The 22,430-nt window shown below is 53.1% G+C and overlaps 1 protein-coding gene across 1 annotated transcript in view; it reads left to right on the plus strand.

Annotated features, from left to right (window-relative positions):
* Positions 1-2,794: 2,794 nt before the first annotated feature.
* Positions 2,795-22,430, plus strand: part of LOC138754876 (TSC22 domain family protein 4-like) — a 53,259-nt gene continuing 33,623 nt past the window's right edge. The window contains exons 1-3 of the mRNA XM_069919817.1: positions 2,795-3,038; positions 5,450-6,432; positions 10,824-11,005. Coding sequence (XP_069775918.1) covers positions 5,833-6,432; positions 10,824-11,005 — 782 coding nt within the window. The 5' untranslated portion in view covers positions 2,795-3,038; positions 5,450-5,832. The remainder of the gene's footprint in view (positions 3,039-5,449; positions 6,433-10,823; positions 11,006-22,430) is intronic.

Consider the following 22,430-nt stretch of genomic DNA (forward strand, 5'->3'; position numbering starts at 1 on the left):
CCCAGGCCTGAAATGTTGGTTACCTTTTACTTCCCATGGACGCTGTGCAACCTGCTGAGTTTCTCCAGCACATTTGTGTGTCACACTGTTTACCTCACAGTGTTGAGGGAGAAAGGTACTGCATAAATAACCAAATGCCAGGGTGCAGAACCCATTTGTCATAGGGCACACTCAACAGTAACGACCCCTTCACCCCACACAATCCCTCCTGACCTTCTCACCCATCTACACTAAACTTTTGTTTCCTTTATGGGTGAGAACAATTTATTCTTCGAATGTGAAAAACACCGGCCACAGCCAATATTGTCTTTTCACTGAATTCTGCTCATTTGGTATATCATGAAGTGTGCAATGGGTCAGTGTGAGGGAGCTTCACACTGTGTCCCACCCAGGAATGTGTGATGGGATGGTGCGGGGGGAGCTTCACTCTACGTTTGACCCCAGGAGTGTGTGATGGGACAATGGGGAGGGAGCTTCACTCTATGTTTGACCCCAGGAGTGTGTGATGGGACAATGGGGAGGGAGCTTCACTCTACGTTTGACCCCGGGACTGTGTAATGGGACAGGGCGGAGGGAGATTCACTCTTTGTCTACCCCAGAGTGTGTGATATGAATCAGGTGAATGTAATGAACCCCCCCCCCCCCCATGTGTAAAGAATCTAGATCCCTGGTTTTCTCCCAGTGAGACCACAACATTGTATTGACGGTAAATGGAGCCGTTGTGATAACACGTTGCGGAATTGTAACATCTGTCTCCCTCACCTGGTCATGTGCAGTTTTGGTCTGTGGCTCTCTCCTCTGTTGTGGGGACATGATCAGACATTTTCTTCAGAAACCATGGGCTGCATAATTAACGTAGTGGTTAGTGTAACGCTGTTACAGCGCCAGAGGTCGGGACCAGGGTTCAAAACCCGTGTGGTCTGTAGGGAGTTTCTATGTTCTCCCTGCGTGGGTTTTCCCTGAGTGAACCGGTTTCCTCCCACCATTTAAAACACTCCAAGGGTGTAGGTCAATTGGCCAGCACAGATTCAGGGGGCAAAATGGCTTGTTATTTCCAAATTTAAATTTTTTAATTTAGTGATCTATCATGGACATGCAACATCTCCTCACTTGTCAACAAGGCGCAACAGTGACTCCAATTCCTGAGAAGACTGAAGCAGGCAAGGCTACCGCTCTATTGAAAGCATCCTAGCCAGCTGCATCACAGTGGGGAATGATGGCTGCAGAGAAATGGATCGGAGTGGCAGAGAGAATCACTGGAGTTTCAACCCCCCCCCCCCCCATTGACATGATCTATTGAGATTGTAGTCTATTGAGGGGTGGGGGACTAGGGTGGGGAGGGGTTAGTGAAGGGATGTGTAATGCGTGTCGAAAGAACCAAAGACTTGTTGATCCAAACCAAGGCTTTTATTAACTAAAAGACTGGAGCATATCACATGTAGGTTGACCAGTCCAGAATGACCTGGTCTGGCTGGCAGCAACCCTTTAAGACCTGCCAGTCGGTGTGGCTACACTCTCAGCCAATCACAGTCATCCTACACTACCATCTGTACATATGTACATATACACATTGGTGATAGAATCTGTACTAACACAGGGTGGGGAGAGTAAGTGGGACCGGGAGGGTAGGGGCGGAGTGAGGTGAGGGGGAGGGAGTGGGTTTGGGAAGAGGCGAGTGGGGAGGGGCAGTGGGGTGGGGGAGAGGAAGGGGAGGTGTGGAGAGAGGGTGGAGGAGGTGAGGAGGGGCACTGGGTGGGGTGAGGAGGGGCACTGGGTGGGGTGGGGTGGGAGAGTGAGAGGAGTGAGAAGGGGTTGGGCAGAGGTGAGGGGTGGGATGAGGAGGAGAGGGGAAGGGTTGGGGTGAGGGAAAGGGGTGGGGAGTGGGAATGAGGAGGGGAATTGGGGAGAGGGTGGAGGGATGAAGGGGGGGATTGGGGAGGGGATGGGGGAGGGGATGGGGGAGGGGATGGGGGAGGGGATGGGGAGGGGATGGGGGAGGGGATGGGGGAGGGGATGGGGGTGAGGAGGGGAGGTGGAGGGATGGGGGTGAGGAGGGGAGGTGGAGGGATGGGGGTGAGGAGGGGAGGTGGAGGGATGGGGATGAGGAGGAGGAGAAGGTGGGGAGGGGTGTAGGGATGGGGTGAGGAGAAGGATTGGGGAGGGGGATTGGGGAGGGGGATTGGGATTGGGGAGGGGGATTGGGGAGGGGGTGGAACAATGGGGTGAGGAGGAGGAGGGGAGAGGGAAGGGGTTGGGGAGTGGGGGTGAGGAGGGGGATTGGGGTGGAGGTGGAGGGATGAGGATGAAGGGAGGTGAAGAGGTGAATGGGGTGGAGGGGTGAGAAGTGGGGGAGAGGTTGAGGAGGGGGTGGAGGGATGGGGTTGAGGAGGAGGGTTGGAGGGGAAGGGGTTGAGAAGAGTTGAGGGGCCGAATGGTTCTCCACCTGTTCTTCAGGGCAGACGGACCGGCCCCGCACCTGCGCAATTTAGGCCATCACAGATTGGTTGTAGAGTTAACCAATCGAAAGGATCGCCTTATGAATGATTGAATGCGATAAATGTGAGCTCGTGTCTGATTGGTCTAGGATCACGCGGAGGCATTGCTGACATCCAACGTCAGGCGGATCTCCCGGTAATGTCAATCAATGGAGGCATGGACCAATCAGAAGGTAAAGGCAGGCTTATTCTGAAAGTCTAATTCACGATAGCCAATTAACAATGAGAAATTGAATGATCGACAGGACCACCTTCACACAGGTGGTCTGGCGCTTTACGCATGTCTGATCATGCGTAAACCAATCACAGTAAATATTCTGTGCATTCCACCAATAGGCATGGCGATTGTATTTGAGCGATATCTACCGTCTCCAATGACGGCCAGTCATGGGCGGGCAATGTAATGAGCGAGGATCCGGGACGGGGCCCCCGGGTGGAAAGTTGTCAACAGTGGCGAGGAGGAAGAGGCAGCGCCGAGGCCCTGGTGCCAGGCTCCAGGCTCCAGGCGAGTGGGGCACGAGGAAGATAGTGGAGGAGTGATTGGTGAGGGAAGGGTGGGGGTGGGGGAGGGAGGGGGGTGGGGGAGGGAGGGGGGTGGGGGAGGGAGGGGGGTGGGGGTGGGGGAGGGAGGGAGGGAGGGGGGGGGAGGGGGGGGGAGGGAGGGGGGGGGAGGGAGGGAGGGGGAGGGAGGGAGGGGGGTGGGGGAGGGAGGGTGGGGGAGGGAGGGGGGTGGGGGAGGGTGAGTGTGAGGGAGGAAGGGGATGGGGAGGGAGAGGTGGAGGGTCCTTGCCTCCTGTAACACAAACCTGTGCTGGAGGTGACCTGAACTCGAGGAAACGTTTGAATTTGCAGGTGGGTCACTAATGGAGGTGGGGAGGGGGTAGTGAGGTGGTTGAGGCTTCTTTAGTGAAGAAGCAGAAAAGTTATTTTCCAAGTTCCTCTGGAATGTCAACTTTGGAGATGGAGTCGGTTACATCCTGATCAGGATATTTAGAGAGACACAGGCAAGGGGCTGCGGTGGGAGGGGTGGAAATAATGGAGATGACTAAGAAAATCTGAGGGCTGGTGCAAATCATGGGGTCTGTCCAGGCATTGCTCTGCAGGTTGGGCAGCGTCAATCAAGGCAAAAGGAAATGCAGTCAGCACAAGGCTATTACGGGAACCTGGGTTGGAATCTGGCACTGGCCGTGAGGAGTTTGTATGTTCTCCCTGTGTCTGCGTGGGTTTCCTCTGGGTGCTCTGGTTTCAGAATCAGAATTCATTGTCGTGAATGTGTGTCAGGAAGTTTGTTGTTTTGTGGCAGCATCGCAGGGCAAATATTACTATAAATTACATTTTTAAAAAAATATAGTGCCAAGCAAGAGAAAGTGAGGTTCATTGTCCGTTCAGGAACCTGATGGCGGAGGGGAAGAAGCAGTCCTTATGCTGCTGGGTGCTCGTCTTCAGGCCCCTGGACTTCCTTCCCCAGCGATAGCAGAGTGAAGAGGGTGGTGGGGATCCTTGAGGATAGGTCAGTGGTTCTCAGCCTTTTTCCACTCATGTCCCACTTTAAGCATTCTCTGTGCCATCGGTGCCCTGTGATTAGTAAGGGACTGCTTAAGATGGGATGTGAGTGGAAAGAAAAAGGTTGAGAACCACTGGGATAGAGGCTGCTTTCTTCAGACCCCGCCTCTTGTAGAGGTCCTTGAGGGAGTGGTCTGGTGCCCATGATGTTGTTGGCCGAGTTTACAATTCTCTGTAGCTTTTTTTTGTCCTGTGCATTGGCACCTTGGTACCAGGCAGTGATGCCACCAGCTGGAATGCTCTCCATGGTAGTAGTTTGCAATTTCCAAGATGTGTGGGTTGGTAGGTTGATTGGGATGGAATGGCCTTCTCCTGTGCTGAATCGTTCATGTGAAAGCCAGGGATTTTCATGCGGGCTGCCTCCGAGGCAGGGGGAGAACTTCGTGTCAGTCAATGAGAGCTGATCTAATAGAGGTGTTGTTTGTGCTTCGTTGTCGAAGATGACCGTGATTTCAAAGTCAAGTGGGAGATTGGTGTCTGTGGCTCTGGAGGTGACTGGTGAGTCCAATCTGGGCCCTGAAGGCTTGCCCACATGTGGGACACAAGTGAGTGGGTGCTGTTGTGGCAGTGGATGCTGCTTGGGCCTTGCGCACAGCACGCTTTTGTTGTGCCTCGATGAGGCGCCTGACTTCAGCTGCACGGGGTCCTGTGGTGATCTTGCACCAAGCTGGACGGTCGAGGGCAAGGGTCTCCCATGTGTTGACATCGGCATCCAGGCCTTTGAGGGATGCTTTGAGGCAGTCTTTGTAATGTTTCTTCTCCCCGCCCACCCCAACTGAGCACTTGCCCTGACACAGTTCTCCGTACAGAGCTGCTTAGGCAATTGGCTATCTGGCGTTCTGACCACGTGTCCAGCTCACCTGGTTTGGCTTTCAGCAGGAGGTTATAGACGGTGCAGAGCCCAGCAGGTTCCAGGATTGCCGTGTTGGGGATTTTGTCCTGCCACCGGATGTGGAGTAGTCTGTGGAGACAGCTCAGGTGAAAGTGGTTAAGCTGTTTGGCATGTCTGCTGTAGAAGTGTATGAGATGATGAGAGACATCGACAGGACAGACAGCCAGCACCTTTTTTCCTGGGGCGACACCAGAGGATATCTGTATGAGGTGAGGGGAGGGACATTTAGGGCAGACGTCAGGGTTTACAGTCGTAGGGGCCTGGAGTGTGTTGATAGTGGAGGCTGGAACAATAGGGACCTCTATTGTTACTTAGTCAAATGGATGTAGGAACCTTTTAAGAGGATTATGGGTGTGAGGTGGAAGGGTTAGCTTATTGAGTGGGTTTACATAGTTCAGCACATCATAGGCTGAAGGGCCTGTGCTGTTCAAATGATCTAAGTTCATCACTGCAGTGGAGAGCAAGTAAATTCATCCACTCCCTTCTGCTTCATTTGCAGGTTGTGTGGGGAAGGAGACGTTGGGAAAGACTTCAAGCCTCACTTCTAGTTGCAGGGGAACCCCATGGCATATCGTTGCAGCTGGAGATCTGTTGCCTGATCCTGACCCTTCCCCAACCGCAGGGATTTGTACCCACACCCACCCTCCCTGAGGACTGCAGAATGGCCTGGGACAGTGACACGGGCACCTCGTAGCCAAGGTGCAACTTGCTCCTCTGGTGCATGGTTGGATTTGCTTTGGGGGAGGAGAGCGGGGTCTTTCAGGGACTAACTGGAGGAAGATGTGGGAACTCGTGGACTGAGAAAGGGAGCAATACCTCCTGGGAGGGAGTTTGACTTCGCCCCCAGCACCGAGGGGAAGGGGCTCCGCTCCCCTGGCAAACATGATCAGCAAGAAGAGAAGCGGCTTCCAGATCACCAGCGTCACCTTGGATTATGGCGAGGAGTCGAAGAAGACAGAGAACAGGGAAGTGGAGCTGGCAAACGGAGTCCCAGGACACGCGGGCAGTGGGAGCACATCTGCCTCGGGTAGAGTGGGCGTTGCCAGCCCTGGGAAGACCGTCTTGCCGCTAACCACCGGCTCATCTCTTGTGTCGCAGGCTGGAGCTCGGTTCCCTGACTCTCATGCTTCCCCTCAAGAGCCGCAGGGGACGGATGGGGCTGGGAGCACAGCGACCCTTCTGCAAGCCGTCCCGCCCAGGATGGAGGTGGGTCCCAAGTCGCCACCGAAGGCTGGGGGTGCTTCGCAGCAAGCAGGTGGGATGTGCGGCTCCCGGTTCCGGGTGGTAAAGCTGGATCACATCTCGGACGAGCCTTACCACCGCGGCCGTTGGACTTGCACTGACCTGCGTGACCGCGAGTTGCCAGGCCACATTCTCACCAGAGTCCTGGATGGCGGCAGGCACGTTGGCTCTCTGGATTCGCACTTGGATTTCGGTGGCCTGGCTCACCGGCCGGTGGGCCAGCTGGAGCCCAAGCTGCAGGTACCCAAGAGCCAAGGGTCACCATCGGTGCCGAGCCCAGAAAATGCACCTAGAGGCCGGCCGTTCACTCCCAATAATGGCACCTTGAGTGTGTTTCTCCTCCAGGCCACCAAGAGGCTGAACCTGAACGAGCTAGTCCATCCCTGTCATCGGCCGGGTCGTCCCAGTCTGGCCGTGTCTCCCCAATTCCCGGGCCATGCCCTGACGGATGGTGGTGCAGTTGCTGCCGGCATTCCCGGTTCCACTCCTGGTTCCATCTCTATCAGCGTTCTGTGTTCCACTCCCAGTTCCACCGCTCCCAGTGTTCCCTGTGTAACTCCCGGTTCCACCGCTCCCGGAGTTCCTGGTGTTGCTCCCAGTTCCACTGCACCCGGAGTTCCCGGTGTCGCTCCCGGTTCCACTGCTCCCGGTGCTCCTGGTGTCGCTCCCGGTGCCGCCGTTCCCGGTGTAGCTCCCAGTTCCGCCACTCCCGGTGTCGCTACCGGTTCCGGTGTTCCTGGTGCCGCCGCCGCCGCCCCCGGTGCCGCCGCCGCCGCCCCCGGTGCCGCCGCTGCCCCCGGTGCCGCCGCTCCCGGTGCCGCCGCCGCCGCTCCCGGTGCCGCCGCCGCTCCCGGTGCCGCCGCCCCCGCCCCCGGTGCCGCCGCTCTCGCCCCCCGGTGCCGCCGCCCCCGCCCCCGGTGCTGCCGCCCCCCGCCCCCGGTGCTGCCGCCCCCCGCCCCCGGTGCCGCCGCCCCCGCCCCCGGTGCCGCCGCCCCCGCCCCCGGTGCCGCCGCCCCCGCCCCCGGTGCCGCCGCCCCCGCCCCTGGTGCCGCCGCCCCCCGCCCCCGGTGCCGCCGCCCCCGCCCCCGGTGCCGCCGCCCCCGCCCCCGGTGCCGCCGCCCCCCGCCCCCGGTGCCGCCGCCCCCGCCCCCGGTGCCGCCGCCCCCGCCCCCGGTGCCGCCGCCCCCGCCCCCGGTGCCGCCGCCCCCGCCCCCGGTGCCGCCGCCCCCGGTGCCGCCGCCCCCGCCCCCGGTGCCGCCGCCCCCCGCCCCCGGTGCCCCCGCCCCCGGTGCCGCCGCCCCCGCCCCCGGTGCCGCCGCCCCCGCCCCCGGTGCTGCCGCCCCCGCCCCCGGTGCTGCCGCCCCCGCCCCCCGGTGCTGCCGCCCCCGCCCCCGGTGCTGCCGCCCCCGCCCCCGGTGCTGCCGCCCCCGCCCCCGGTGCTGCCGCCCCCGCCCCCGGTGCTGCCGCCCCCGCCCCCGGTGCTGCCGCCCCCGCCCCCGGTGCTGCCGCCCCCGCCCCCGGTGCTGCCGCCCCCGCCCCCGGTGCTGCCGCCCCCGCCCCCGGTGCTGCCGCCCCCGCCCCCGGTGCTGCCGCCCCCGCCCCCGGTGCCGCCGCCCCCGCCCCCGGTGCCGCCGCCCCCGCCCCCGGTGCCGCCGCCCCCGCCCCCGGTGCCGCCGCCCCCGCCCCCGGTGCCGCCGCCCCCGCCCCCGGTGCCGCCGCCCCCGCCCCCGGTGCCCCCGCCCCCGCCCCCGGTGCCCCCGCCCCAGGTGCCCCCGGTGCCCCCGCCCCCGGTGCCCCCGCCCCCGGTGCCCCCGCCCCCGGTGCCCCCGCCCCCGGTGCCCCCGCCCCCGGTGCCGCCGCCCCCGGTGCCCCCGCCCCCGGTGCCGCCGCCCCCGGTGCCGCCGCCCCCGGTGCCGCCGCCCCCGGTGCCCCCGCCCCCGGTGCCGCCGCCCCCGGTGCCGCCGCCCCCGGTGCCGCCGCCCCCGGTGCCGCCGCCCCCGGTGCCGCCGCCCCCGGTGCCGCCGCCCCCCGGTGCCGCCGCCCCCGGTGCCGCCGCCCCCGGTGCCGCCGCCCCCGGTGCCGCCGCCCCCGGTGCCGCCGCCCCCGGTGCCGCCGCCCCCGGTGCCGCCGCCCCCGGTGCCGCCGCCCCCGGTGCCGCCGCCCCCGCCCCCGGTGCCATCACTGCCAGCGTTCCCGGTTCCATCACTGCCAGCGTTCCTGGTTCTGCTTCCAGTTCCATCGCTGCCTGCGCTCCTGGTTCCACTGCTGCTCCCAGTTCCTCCACTGGTTCCATTGACACCCATGCTTCTGCTGCTGCCATCTTTGTGCCCAGTTCCACTGCTGCCCATATGACACCCATAGCCACCACCACCACTATTCCCAGTGTCACTGCTGCCTTCACCATGCCTGGTCCCACCACCTTTCCCACCACTGGGCCTGGTTCCACTGGTGACACTTCCCCCAGTTTTACTGGTGCAGCCCATACGCCCAGTTTCGACCCACCTGACACTCTCTGTTCCGTTTCCACCACTGCCGCCCCCAAGACTGGTTTCCCCGCCAGCTCCCCCAAGCCGGGTTCCAGCAGGCATGGTTCCACCGCTACTGCAGCCAAGCCTGGTTCCACTGCCCCCAGGCCCGGTATCACCACAGCGGCCAAGGAGACGACTGTCTCCAAAAGCAGTGTCCATTCACTGACCACCATGCCCAAGGAGAATCAGAAGCTTGTTGCAGTGCACCTTCATGGGCTTGAGGACGGACATGTGGACCGGACCCTATCCAACCCGATCTCACCGAGCATCAGCCGGCTGTCTTCAAGGGAGCACAGAGCAATAAAGAAGGCAAGTCTGGCACAAGGTCCCAGCTCACACAGTTTACATTCCCCCACCCCACCATCCCTCAGGAGTTTGACAGGTCCCCTGCTACGGCCTTGAGCTGCAGCCACTGGTTGGGTGCCGAGGTGGCCCAGAAGTAGGGTGCCCACTCCCATCAGGACTGGGCAGTGATGATGGCACCTTGGTCTAAAATCAAACCCTTGCAACTCACCGGGAAAGCCTGATTGTAGGGGCACGGCGGAGGCGAGCTCTCTCCCGCGTGGGGATGGGCTTTGTACCATGTAGGGAGGTTGAAGGGATTGGCTCTGTTCTGTGTAGGGGACAGGCTCTTTCTCACGTTGGAATGGAGACAGGCTCTGTACTTCCACACAGCCTGTATTTGTTGTACAAACTGGGCCAGGGGTGTTTTAGGGATGAGGAAAAATTGGGGGGGGCATTTTTTCCCTGTGTAATTGCCTCACTTTGTAATGTGAAGCGGGCTGGAGGGAGCCTCAATGGGTGTTCTGTGTATGTGTTTGCGCTTTGATCCCCAACATTAAGTGGGATATAATTCCCAGCCCTCTCTCCATTCGTTCCCCCTTCCCAACTGGAGCCCGCATGGGTAGAGGGCCAGGAGACCTACCGCCTGCCTCGCTGCAGTGATCACTCCTTCTGCCTAGCAGTCTGCGTCGTGCCTATCCCAAATATTTACCTTGGCACCTTGCCAAGGGTTGCTGCAGTGGAGCTGAATAGACTCTTGGTGTCTTCTGCATGGCGGAGGGGCCAGGACTTTTAAAAGAAGTAGCTCCCTGTGTCGTGATGGAACCCCAGTGAAATGGTGTTTCAAAGGGCCATTCATCTTGTATGGAGTCTTTCTCTCCCGCTCAGTGCTCCCCGCAAGCTCTCATATTGACTGTGAAACCTCCCCTGCTCCCTGAATCTCCCGGCACAGGAGGAGAGCCTTTGGCTCATCAGATCCCTACCTGATCTTTAAAAAATGTAGACATACAACGTGGTAACAGGCCCATGAGCCCTGTGCTGCCCAAAAGACCTCGGTACATTTTGAAGGGTGGGAAGAAACCGGAGAGAACCGAACCAGACCCAGGAAGAACATACAAATTCCTACAGACAGCACAGGATTCGAACCCCATTCCCAATCGCTGGTGCTGCAAAGGCATTTCACCAACCTTGCAGTCCCACTATTTCTCCACAGCCCTGTCGTATTTTTTCTCGGTCTTTTAAATTAATAATCCAGTTCCCTTTTTGGAGAATTCTTGTTGAATATACTTCCACTGTCCTTCCTGAGAGCACATTGCAATTTTATCTCCTGTTATTATTGAAGCATGGACTCTGGTTAGAGGAGACGGTCACCACTGTAGGTGATCAGTCATGCCCACCAGGATTTGGATCCCTCTGTCAGTTTGTCACCTTTGTCTACTTTTGGAGGAACTGTCCCAATAGTTCCTCATCCCATATGCAGCTGTCACAAATCTCTCCTTGTTCTGTTTAAAGGGCCCAGAATTGGGCCCCAGTCTCTGATACCCTGTCCACAGAAACGGCTTCACTTGGGATGGGGCACAAATGTTGAAAATGGCCAGCTCAGGGTGGTGGAGGCAGGTGAACTGGAGGGGAAAGGCGATAGGAGACAGAAGGAGAGGGAAAAGAAGGGGTGGGGGGTGAAACTGGCAGGAGGGAGATGGATGGATGGGTGGGTGGGTGGGAGGGAGAGGGAGGCTGATCACACCAGCTGGTCTATAATTCCCAATCTGCTGTTTCTGTGAGGTCGGTGCTCAGAACCATTCCTTCTCTCCCACCCCACAGTTGTCTGAGCCTCGGTCCACACCTGTCTCGCCACCCTCCTTGTCCCGGAATAACAGCCCTCCCAGGAAGATTCTCCCCTCCGAGGTCAATGTTGCCAGTTCGCTACGTCTCATCTCGCCCATGCAGACACTTGCCACATCCATGCTGTCAGTGGGATCACACCATGACGGAGAGGACGAGAGGTAGGGCCTTTACTTTCCCAGTGACGGAGGGTTGGGTGGGATTGAAGGGCAGTGGCACTGTTTTCAAACGTCTATGCTAGCCACGGTCTCAGTGAGTTCCAGGAATGTCTTTGGCAAGGTGGAGTGAATTCTCAGCCAGCAGGTTTGCCCTGTTTTCAGTTTGACGGCAGTATCCCTGCCTGAACACCTGTTTATGTTGGGCTGTAACCTACCAACAGTTAGTGTCTTGGCTGCTTTCTGTTGAATAGTTGGTCATGCCAACTTTTGCATCCTTCTGTTGGGTCGAGGGCATCTTTGTCTGGAAACGGACCCGCTAAACTAGCCATTCTCTTTTTTTCCCCAAAATATATCTATTATACAGATGTACATTGGTCTCCTATTTTTTAACAGAAAAGCCAATACTCGTGTACACCAACATTCACACATACCCAGACCCCCTCACTCCCTGACCACCTTGGCCCCTTTGCCGACAGTATCATCAGTATATTACTAATTGTGCTGTGCATTTCATTTTCTCCAGTTTAATAAAGAAACTGATGTCCTTAATCCATTGTGTTATAGAGGGAACCCTGTCAGACTTCCAGTGTAACATGATTAGACACTTGGCTAATAGAGATGTAAGTGCTGATGCAGGGAATTTAGAGAATTTTTACATGATAGAGTAATTAGGGGATATGGGGAGAAGGCAGGTTGGTGGAGTTGGGTCATAAATTAGATCAGCCATGATCGTATTGAATGGCGGAGCAGGTTCAATCGGCCATTTTTGGCCTACTCCTGTTCCTACTTTCTATGTTCCTATGAGTTGTTGGAGATTCTAAATATTGTGGTCAACCAGCCATTCTCAACCATTTGGGCCCAAGACCCTGCTCAGAGATTACGGCCTCCCTGTCCCTGTCTTACCAAAATCGCTCGTAATTCATAGAAAAAACCCATGAAGACTTGCCCTTTATGGAAACATTTTCCAGTGGACCCTCTTAATGTGCATTTGATTTTCTCCAGTTTAATAAAGAAACTGATGTCCTTAATCCATTGTGTAATAGAGGGAACCCTGTCAGACTTCCAGTGTAACTTGATTAGACACTTGGCTAATAGAGATGTAAGTGCTGTTGCAGGGAATTTAGGGAGTTGTTGGAGATTCTAAATATTGCGGTCAACCAGCCATTCTCAACCATTTGGGCCCAAGACCCCGCTCAGAGATTACGGCCTCCCTGTCCCTGTGAAGAAGTCAAATTTTTGTTCCATACTTCGACCGACCACACTAAAAAAACCAAAAAAATATTTGTGTTGCCTGGGGTGAAAAAGCGAGGCTTTTACTTAAATGTGGATGCTCTGGCCCACCTAACATGATTAAATAACATAACATAACAACAATTACAGCACGGAAACAGGCCATTAGGCCCTTCTAGTCCGCACCGAACCAAACACCCCTTTCTAATCCCACCTCCCTGCACAATGCCCATAACCCTCCATCTTCCTCTCATCCATATACCTGTCCAACCTTTTCTTAAATAATACAATTGACTCCGCCGCCACTATTTCTCCGGAAGATCATTCCACACAGCTACCACTCTCTGAGTAAAGAAGTTCCCCCTCATGTTACCTCTAAACCTCTGCCCCTTAATTCTTAACTCATGTCCTCTTGTTTTAAACCTTCCTCCTCTTAACGGAAATAGTCTATCCACATCCATTCTGTCTATCCCTTTCATAATCTTAAATACTTCTATCAAATCCCCTCTCAACCTTCTACGCTCCAAAGAATAAAGACCCAATCTGTCCAATCTCTCCCCATACTCCAGATGCTTAAACCCAGGCAACATTCTGGTAAACCTTCTCTGCACTCTCTCCACTCTGTTTATATCCTTCCTATAATTAGGCGACCAGAACTGCACACAGAACTCCAAATTAGGCCGCACCAACGTCTTATACAGTCTCAACATCACCTCCCAACTCCTATATTCCATGCAATGATTGATAAAGGCCAGCATACTAAAAGCCTTCTTCACCACCCTATTCACGTGAGTTTCTACCTTCAGGAACGATGTACCGTCACTCCTAAATCTTCTGCTCTTCTGTATTCCTCAGTGCTCTCCCATTTACCACATATGTAATATTCTGATTCTTCTTACCAAAATGAAGCACCTCACACTTATCAGCATTAAATTCCATCTGCCATTTTTCAGCCCACTTTTCTAAGCAGCCCAAATCCCTCTGCAATCCTTGAAAACCTTCTTCATTATCCACTATTCCACCTATCTTAGTATCGTCTGCATATTTACTAATCCAATTCACCACCCCATCATCTAGATCATTAATGTATATCTTTGGCTTGGCTTCGCGGACGAAGATTTATGGAGGGGGTAAAAAGTCCACGTCAGCTGCAGGCTCGTTTGTGGCTGACCAGTCCGATGCGGGACAGGCAGACACGATTGCAGCGGTTGCAAGGGAAAATTGGTTGGTTGGGGTTGGGTGTTGGGTTTTTCCTCCTTTGCCTTTTGTCAGTGAGGTGGGCTCTGCGGTCTTCTTCAAAGGAGGCTGCTGCCCGCCAAACTGTGAGGCGCCAAGATGCACGGTTTGAGGCGTTATCAGCCCACTGGCGGTGGTCAATGTGGCAGGCACCAAGAGATTTCTTTAGGCAGTCCTTGTACCTTTTCTTTGGTGCACCTCTGTCACGGTGGCCAGTGGAGAGCTCGCCATATAATACGATCTTGGGAAGGCGATGGTCCTCCATTCTGGAGACGTGACCCATCCAGCGCAGCTGGAACTTCAGCAGCGTGGACTCGATGCTGTCGACCTCTGCCATCTCGAGTACCTCGACGTTAGGGGTGTGAGCGCTCCAATGGATGTTGAGGATGGAGCGGAGACAACGCTGGTGGAAGCGTTCTAGGAGCCGTAGGTGGTGCCGGTAGAGGACCCATGATTCGGAGCCGAACAGGAGTGTGGGTATGACAACGGCTCTGTATACGCTTATCTTTGTGAGGTTTTTCAGTTGGTTGTTTTTCCAGACTCTTTTGTGTAGTCTTCCAAAGGCGCTATTTGCCTTGGCGAGTCTGTTGTCTATCTCATTGTCGATCCTTGCATCTGATGAAATGGTGCAGCCGAGATAGGTAAACTGGTTGACCGTTTTGAGTTTTGTGTGCCCGATGGAGATGTGGGGGGGCTGGTAGTCATGGTGGGGAGCTGGCTGATGGAGGACCTCAGTTTTCTTCAGGCTGACTTCCAGGCCAAACATTTTGGCAGTTTCCGCAAAGCAGGACGTCAAGCGCTGAAGAGCTGGCTCTGAATGGGCAACTAAAGCGGCATCATCTGCAAAGAGTAGTTCACGGACAAGTTTCTCTTGTGTCTTGGTGTGAGCTTGCAGGCGCCTCAGATTGAAGAGACTGCCATCCGTGCGGTACCGGATGTAAACAGCGTCTTCATTGTTGGGGTCTTTCATGGCTTGGTTCAGCATCATGCTGAAGAAGATTGAAAAGAGGGTTGGTGCGAGAACACAGCCTTGCTTCACGCCATTGTTAATGGAGAAGGGTTCAGAGAGCTCATTGCTGTATCTGACCCGACCTTGTTGGTTTTCGTGCAGTTGGATAATCATGTTGAGGAACTTTGGGGGACATCCGATGCGCTCTAGTATTTGCCAAAGCCCTTTCCTGCTCACGGTGTCGAAGGCTTTGGTGAGGTCAACAAAGGTGATGTAGAGTCCTTTGTTTTGTTCTCTACACTTTTCTTGGAGCTGTCTGAGGGCAAAGACCATGTCAGTGGTTCCTCTGTTAGCGCGAAAGCCGCACTGTGATTCTGGGAGAATATTCTCAGCGACACTAGGTATTATTCTATTTAGTAGAATCCTAGCGAAGATTTTGCCTGCAATGGAGAGCAACGTGATTCCCCTGTAGTTTGAGCAGTCTGATTTCTCGCCTTTGTTTTTGTACAGGGTGATGATGGTGGCATCACGAAGATCCTGAGGCAGTTTACCTTGGTCCCAACAAAGCTTGAAAAACTCATGCAGTTTGGCATGCAGAGTTTTGCCGCCAGCCTTCCAGACTTCTGGGGGGATTCCATCCATACCTGCTGCTTTGCCACTTTTCAGTTGTTCGATTGCCTTATATGTCTCATCCAGGGTGGGAACCTCATCCAGCTCTAGCCTTAGGGGCTGTTGAGGGAGCTGGAGCAGGGCGGAATCTTGGACTGAGCGGTTGGTACTGAAAAGAGATTGGAAGTGTTCTGACCATCGGTTGAGGATGGAGATCTTGTCGCTGAGGAGGACTTTGCCGTCTGAGCTGCGCAGCGGGCTTTGGACTTGGGGTGAGGGGCCGTACACAGCCTTTAGAGCCTCGTAGAAACCCCTGAAGTCGCCAATGTCCGCGCTGAGCTGTGTTCGTTTGGCGAGGCTAGTCCACCACTCATTTTGGATCTCCCGGAGTTTGCGCTGAAGATGGCTGCATGCGCGACGGAAGGCTTGTTTCTTCTCTGGACAGGACGGCTTTGTAAGGTGAGCCTGGTGGGCAGCTCGCTTCTTTGCCAGCAGCTCCTGGATTTCCTGGCTGTTTTCGTCAAACCAGCCCTTGTTTTTCCTGGAGGAGAAGCCCAGTACGAACAACAATGGGCCCAATACAGATCCTTGAGGCACACCACTGGTCACCGGCCTCCAACCTGACAGACAATTATCCACTACCACTCTCTGGCCTCTCCCTTTCAGCCAATGTTCAATCCATTTGACTATCTCAAAATTTATACCTAAAGACTGCACCTTCCTAACTAACCTTCCATGTGGTACCTTATCGAAGGCCTTACTGAAGTCCATATAGACAACATCCACTGCGCTACCCTCATCCACATTCCTAGTCACCTCTTCAAAAAATTCAATCAGATTGGTCAAACATGACCTTCCTCCCACAAATCCATGTTGAGTGCTCCTGATCAGACCCTGTCTATCCAGATGTTTATAAGTACTATCTCTAAGAATTTTCTCCATTAATTTACCTACCACAGACGTCAAACTTACAGGCCGATAGTTGCCAGGCTTCCTCCTTGAACCCTTTTTAAATAACGGAACCACATGCGCAATGCGCCAATCCTCCGGCACTATCCCCATATCTAATGACATTTGGAAAATTACCGCCAGAGCCTCTGCTATTTCCTCCTTCACTTCTCTCAATGTCCTGGGGAAGATCCCGTCTGGTCCCGGAGACTTATCCACCTTTATATTCTTCAAAAGCCTTAAAACTACACCTTTTGTAATCTCTATATTCCCCATATTTACCCAATTAGCTTTTTTTTATCCCACATCTCCCAATATCCTTCTCCTTAGTGAATACCGAAGAAAAGAAACTGTTCAATATCTCCCCCATTTCTCTAGGTTCCACACACAGTTTTCCACTCTGATTTTCTAAGGGACCAATTTCGTCTCTAGCTTTCCTCTTACCATTAACATATTTGTAGAACTCTTTTGGATTAGTTTTCACCTTGCTTGCCATAGTAGTTTTCTCGTACCTTCTTTTAGCTTTCCTAATTCCTCTCTTAAGATTCCTCTTACATTCAATGTATCTTTCAAACATCTCCTTAACTCCATGCTTCTTATATCTAATGTACGCCTCCCTTTTTCTTCGAACCAAGTTTCCAATATTCCTTGAAAACCACGGCTCTCTCAAACCTTTTGCCCCTCCTTTTAACCTAACAGGAACCTCTTCGTCTTTTGCTCCAAGGGGAAAAATCCCAAAATTACAAGGAAGGGTGAGGAGTGACTTAATATAGGTCTGTAAGATTATGAGGGGCTTGGATAGGGTAGGCAGCCAGCACTTTTTCCTCAGGGTGACCGTATCCAATACCAGATGACCTCGGTTTAATGTGAGGGAGGAAAGTTTAGGGATTTTTTTTTAAACACACACAGGGAGTGGTGGGGGCCTGGAATGCATTGCAGCAGATGGTGGTGGAGGCTGGTACAAAAGGGAAATGTGAAATGTAAACACCTCTTAGGCACATGAATGTAAGAAAAATAGAGTGTTCGGGTGTGAGGGAGGGATGGGTTAGATTGTTGTGGAGCGGGTTTATGCTGCAGAGTGGGTTTACATGGGTCGCCACAACGTTGTAGCCTGAAGGGCCTGCACTATGCTGGAATGAATTGCATTCTGCCTGCATGTTCAGCCCATTCCAGGCACCCCTCAATTGGTTTGTAAGCAAAATACTCTTCCCACACATCTTTAAACTTTAAACTCCCTCACGTAAATGCACTTCCTATTGTACATGACATTTTTACCCCTATGGATGTCACAAGCAAACATTGACACCTACAACCTTGATTCCCCGGGAGTGTTGGCCTAGATTATAAATCAAAAACTTGGGAGTGATGCCACTGGGAGACACTGCCCTTATTTCATTTATTTTTTCCACTTCCTTCCCCTCTTGGATCTGGTTCAAGGGCTGCGGTAGGTGAACTAATGGAGGTTGACAAGATTATGAGAAGCATAGATAAGGTGGATGGCCAACACCTGTTTCCCAGGGCAAGTTTAGCAAACTCCAGAGGACGTCTGAACAAAGTGAAGGGAGGGAAGTTTAGGGGAGACGTCAAGGGTAAGGTTTTTTTTAACAGAATGGAGGGTGCCTGGAATGCCTTGCTAGTGATGGTGGTGGAGGTTGGAACAGTAGGGGCACTTAAGAGACTCTTGGACAGGCCCATGGATGGAAGAAAAATAGAGGGAGATGAGGTAGGGTTTACTTTTTTTAATATAGGAATAAATGGGTCAGCACAGCATTGAGGGCCAAAGAGCCTGTACTGAGCTGTAGTGTCCTATTTGGTTGAAGCAGCTCCGGTATTGCCATAGAAGCCTTTGCCCACTGGAAAGCCCTGTTTTCAGTTTGTGTGAGGTGTTGCTCCCTTGAGATAGCCTCAAGGGAAACTGAAGCCTTGCCAGTTACTTAAAATAGTTTGGAGTTTTAGTTGGGGGTGATGGGTGTGGGATGCGCCATCTGCCCTTCACCAGGAAAGCCTTATCAGATGGGAGAGTGGATAACTGCTGGCCACTGATTACATTCTCCCTGACATGAGGACACTGTGTACGTGGGTATGCGCTCATCATTGTAACAGCGGCCCAGACTGTCAGTGCTGAAAGCTTCAAGATCTCTTTAAAGGCATTGAGAGTAAACTTGCTTTCACAAGGATGCATTAAAAGGATGATTTGTAACTGTCTTGAGAAGCATCCTGTTTCTTGCTGGACACAATTGAGTGGGAATTTGGATTAAGAAAGAATTTCCATGTTCAGATTTGTCAGAGAACATTTATGACATCACGTACAACCCTAAGATTTCTTTTTCCTGAAGGCCAGGCAGAATTTCTACTTGCACTGGAGATTTCTTCGCCCCCCCCCCCCCCCACCCCCCAAAAGATTTGCTTCCTGAAAAATTATTGGGGATTATAATGGGCAACTTCAATCTGAACACAAAGATAATTTCAGATTTGCTATATCACGTAGCAAGTTGGAGAAACATTCAATTAGCTTTTATTGAATTTACCATGTTTAATTACATAATGACGCTGACACTTTGCGTCAGTTCAACTGACCTAAAAATGTTTTGCTGCTGATTTGCATTTGTACTCAGCATCTGATGCCTCTCGTGTCAGTGTCCGACAATAATTGGCCGGTGTTGATGGATTCCAGTTGCCATGATGCCACTTTTCCACAGTCGCAATGTCCTGGTGAAATCTTTCACCCTGTTCGTCAGTGACGACACCAAGATCAGCAGGGAAGACGTCCAAGCGCAAATGCAGAGAATGAATTTTCAACGACACTTTTTACTTGTCAGTCCGCTGGATATAGTTTGGTGCTCTGTAGTTGCCAAGAACATTCTCAACAGCCTTTAAATGCCTTCCAAGCAAGCCCAGGCCTAAGACAACATTTGGTTAGCACCTGCACTAAGTGCATGCCCAAGCATGCTTGGACTGACCAAAGCAGCTTGCTCTGTGGGCAATATACTAGTAGACTTAAAATATGACAGGAAAGGATTTTTTTTTAAAAAAAATTCGTGATAGGAAATTTTTAAGGTGATTTTCATGATCTGCAGCCCACAAACCATAAAATACACTCAATTGTGTTTAGGAAGCAAAATCCAATGTTATCGGTCGTGCGGGAAAAAAAAAACTAGACGAGAAAAGACACGTGTACAAGAGAGAAACGTAAACAAGAAGCAAGTGCAAACAAACTGTGCAAAACGGAAAATAAATATTCCATAATTAATAAAGTGCAGAGTAGGAGTCCGTAAAGGAGGCCCTGATGGAGTTTGTCGTTGAGGAGTCTGATGGTGGAGGGGGAGCAGCTGCTCCTGAACCTGTGGCGCGAGTCTTGTGACCCCGACACCTCTTTCCCCTTTTTTCCAGACCAGTCTTTGGGCATCCCCGAGTAGATTTGTAATGGAGTCGGAGTGGTAAAATGATAGCTGGTTTGCAAGCAAGAAGCTCTCATAGGGGGGAGGTGAATGAACCGACCTCGCTGATTGAGAAAATCGTTTAAAAAACAAAAAAAAAATTGAAAATACTGGAAATGCTCGAGCAGTGTCGGCAGAGAGGGAAAAAAACAGTTAAACATTCAATTTTGAGACCTTTCGTGGGATTAGGGAAGGAAAGGAGTGGAAGTTTCAGAGAAAGTGTGGGAGGAGTGACGATGACAGCAAGAATGTCTCTGTGATAAGGCATCCTCCTTCTCTGCAACTTAAAAATGAAGATTTTTATTTCCCCCTCCCCATGACCTTGCAAAGCATCTCAGGCCCTAAAGTGGTAACTGTTTCTCCAGTTTCCTGTTCTGTCTGAGCCCATAACATTGATAATGTACCTCCTATGGCTGCTGCTGAGTGTTTTTACTACAATGTCAGCAGGTGCAGACCTTTGTGTTTCACTCCTGTACTCACTGCTGCACTCACTGAGAGTTTTCGGCTGGGGTTGAGTATGGGACACCGAGGAACAGGAGGAACTCAGCAGGTCACGCAGCATCTATAGGAAGTGAAGCGCTCCAACGTTTTGGGGCCTGGCCCTTTTGGAGGGGGTGCTGAAGCAGGCATGTTGGTTACCCTTCCTATGCATTGCTGATGCAGATTTATTGTCATTGTACCTGCGTGCAACTCTGAGATTCTTTTTTCCTATGGCCCAGGTAGAATTACCACTTACTGGAAGGACCTATTATCATGCTGTATGTCAACAAAGGCACCTGAATTAAAAAGGTTTGGGGGTCGGGTGGTGGTGGTGGCAGTAGGGAGGAAAGGGAAGAGGGGAATTGCAGTCCTCTGTACTTCAGTTTAAAAACAGGTCTCTCGATCTGTTTGCTGATCAGTGAATATCATAAATCTAGAATACTGAGTCCAGGAGATGGGAAGTGATGGTAAAGTTGTATAAGAAATTGGTGAGACCAAATTGGAGAATTCTTTGCAGTTTTGGACACCAAACTACAGGAAAGATAGAGCATAGAAGAACGAGGAGAGATTTGATAGAGGTATTTAAAATTATGAGGGGGATAGACAGAGTAAATGTAGGCAGGTTTTATCCATTGAGGGTGATGGGTGAAAGGGGAAAAGTTTAAAGGAAACATAAGGGGGAACTTGGTGAGAGTGTGGAACGAGCTGAAGTGGTGAATGCGGGCTCAATTTTACCATTTAAGAAGAATTTGGATGGGTACATTGATGGGAGGGGTATGGAGGGCTATGGACTAGGTGCAGGTCAGTGGGATGAGGCAGAATTATAGTTTGGCATGAACTAAAGGGGCCGAAGGGGTCTGTTTCTGTGGTTCTAATGTCATTCTAAGGTTATTTCTGTAATTAAATTTAGATATACAACATGGTAACAGACCCTTCCATCCCATGTGCCCATGCTGCCCAATTTACATCCAATTAATCTACAAGCCCCAGTATGTTTCGAATGGTGGGAGGAAACTGGAGCCCCCGGGGAAAACCAGGCAGATACAGGGAGAATGTACAAATTCCTTACAGTGCGGGATTCAAACCCCAGTCCCATTTGATGCCGCTGTAATGGCGTTGCCCTAACCACTACACTAACAGTGTCTTCCCCTACCCAACCCACCAGTGGAGACCAGTTCCATCAGTTAGTATCATTATCACACAGGTGGCTCTGAATGAGTTAAAATATCAGGATTTCTCCTTGTCAAGGTGAACAATGCATGTACAACTGCATGTTTAAACTATGAGTCGATGCTTGCTGTGGGTGGACAGAGTGTTCCTCCATTGCCTCTCTTTGGCTTGGCTTCGCGGACGAAGATTTATGGAGGGGGTAAAAAGTCCACGTCAGCTGCAGGCTCGTTTGTGGCTGACCAGTCCGATGCGGGACAGGCAGACACGATTGCAGCGGTTGCAAGGGAAAATTGGTTGGTTCGGGTTGGGTGTTGGGTTTTTCCTCCTTTGCCTTTTGTCAGTGAGGTGGGCTCTGCGGTCTTCTTCAAAGGAGGCTGCTGCCCGCCAAACTGTGAGGCGCCAAGATGCACGGTTTGAGGCGTTATCAGCCCACTGGCGGTGGTCAATGTGGCAGGCACCAAGAGATTTCTTTAGGCAGTCCTTGTACCTTTTCTTTGGTGCACCTCTGTCACGGTGGCCAGTGGAGAGCTCGCCATATAATACGATCTTGGGAAGGCGATGGTCCTCCATTCTGGAGACGTGACCCATCCAGCGCAGCTGGATCTTCAGCAGCGTGGACTCGATGCTGTCGACCTCTGCCATCTCGAGTACCTCGACGTTAGGGGTGTGAGCGCTCCAATGGATGTTGAGGATGGAGCGGAGACAACGCTGGTGGAAGCGTTCTAGGAGCCGTAGGTGGTGCCGGTAGAGGACCCATGATTCGGAGCCGAACAGGAGTGTGGGTATGACAACGGCTCTGTATACGCTTATCTTTGTGAGGTTTTTCAGTTGGTTGTTTTTCCAGACTCTTTTGTGTAGTCTTCCAAAGGCGCTATTTGCCTTGGCGAGTCTGTTGTCTATCTCATTGTCGATCCTTGCATCTGATGAAATGGTGCAGCCGAGATAGGTAAACTGGTTGACCGTTTTGAGTTTTGTGTGCCCGATGGAGATGTGGGGGGGCTGGTAGTCATGGTGGGGAGCTGGCTGATGGAGGACCTCAGTTTTCTTCAGGCTGACTTCCAGGCCAAACATTTTGGCAGTTTCCGCAAAGCAGGACGTCAAGCGCTGAAGAGCTGGCTCTGAATGGGCAACTAAAGCGGCATCATCTGCAAAGAGTAGTTCACGGACAAGTTTCTCTTGTGTCTTGGTGTGAGCTTGCAGGCGCCTTAGATTGAAGAGACTGCCATCCGTGCGGTACCGGATGTAAACAGCGTCTTCATTGTTGGGGTCTTTCATGGCTTGGTTCAGCATCATGCTGAAGAAGATTGAAAAGAGGGTTGGTGCGAGAACACAGCCTTGCTTCACGCCATTGTTAATGGAGAAGGGTTCA

This window comes from Narcine bancroftii, chromosome 2 (assembly GCF_036971445.1).
Source record: "Narcine bancroftii isolate sNarBan1 chromosome 2, sNarBan1.hap1, whole genome shotgun sequence".
Lineage (NCBI taxonomy): Eukaryota > Metazoa > Chordata > Chondrichthyes > Torpediniformes > Narcinidae > Narcine > Narcine bancroftii.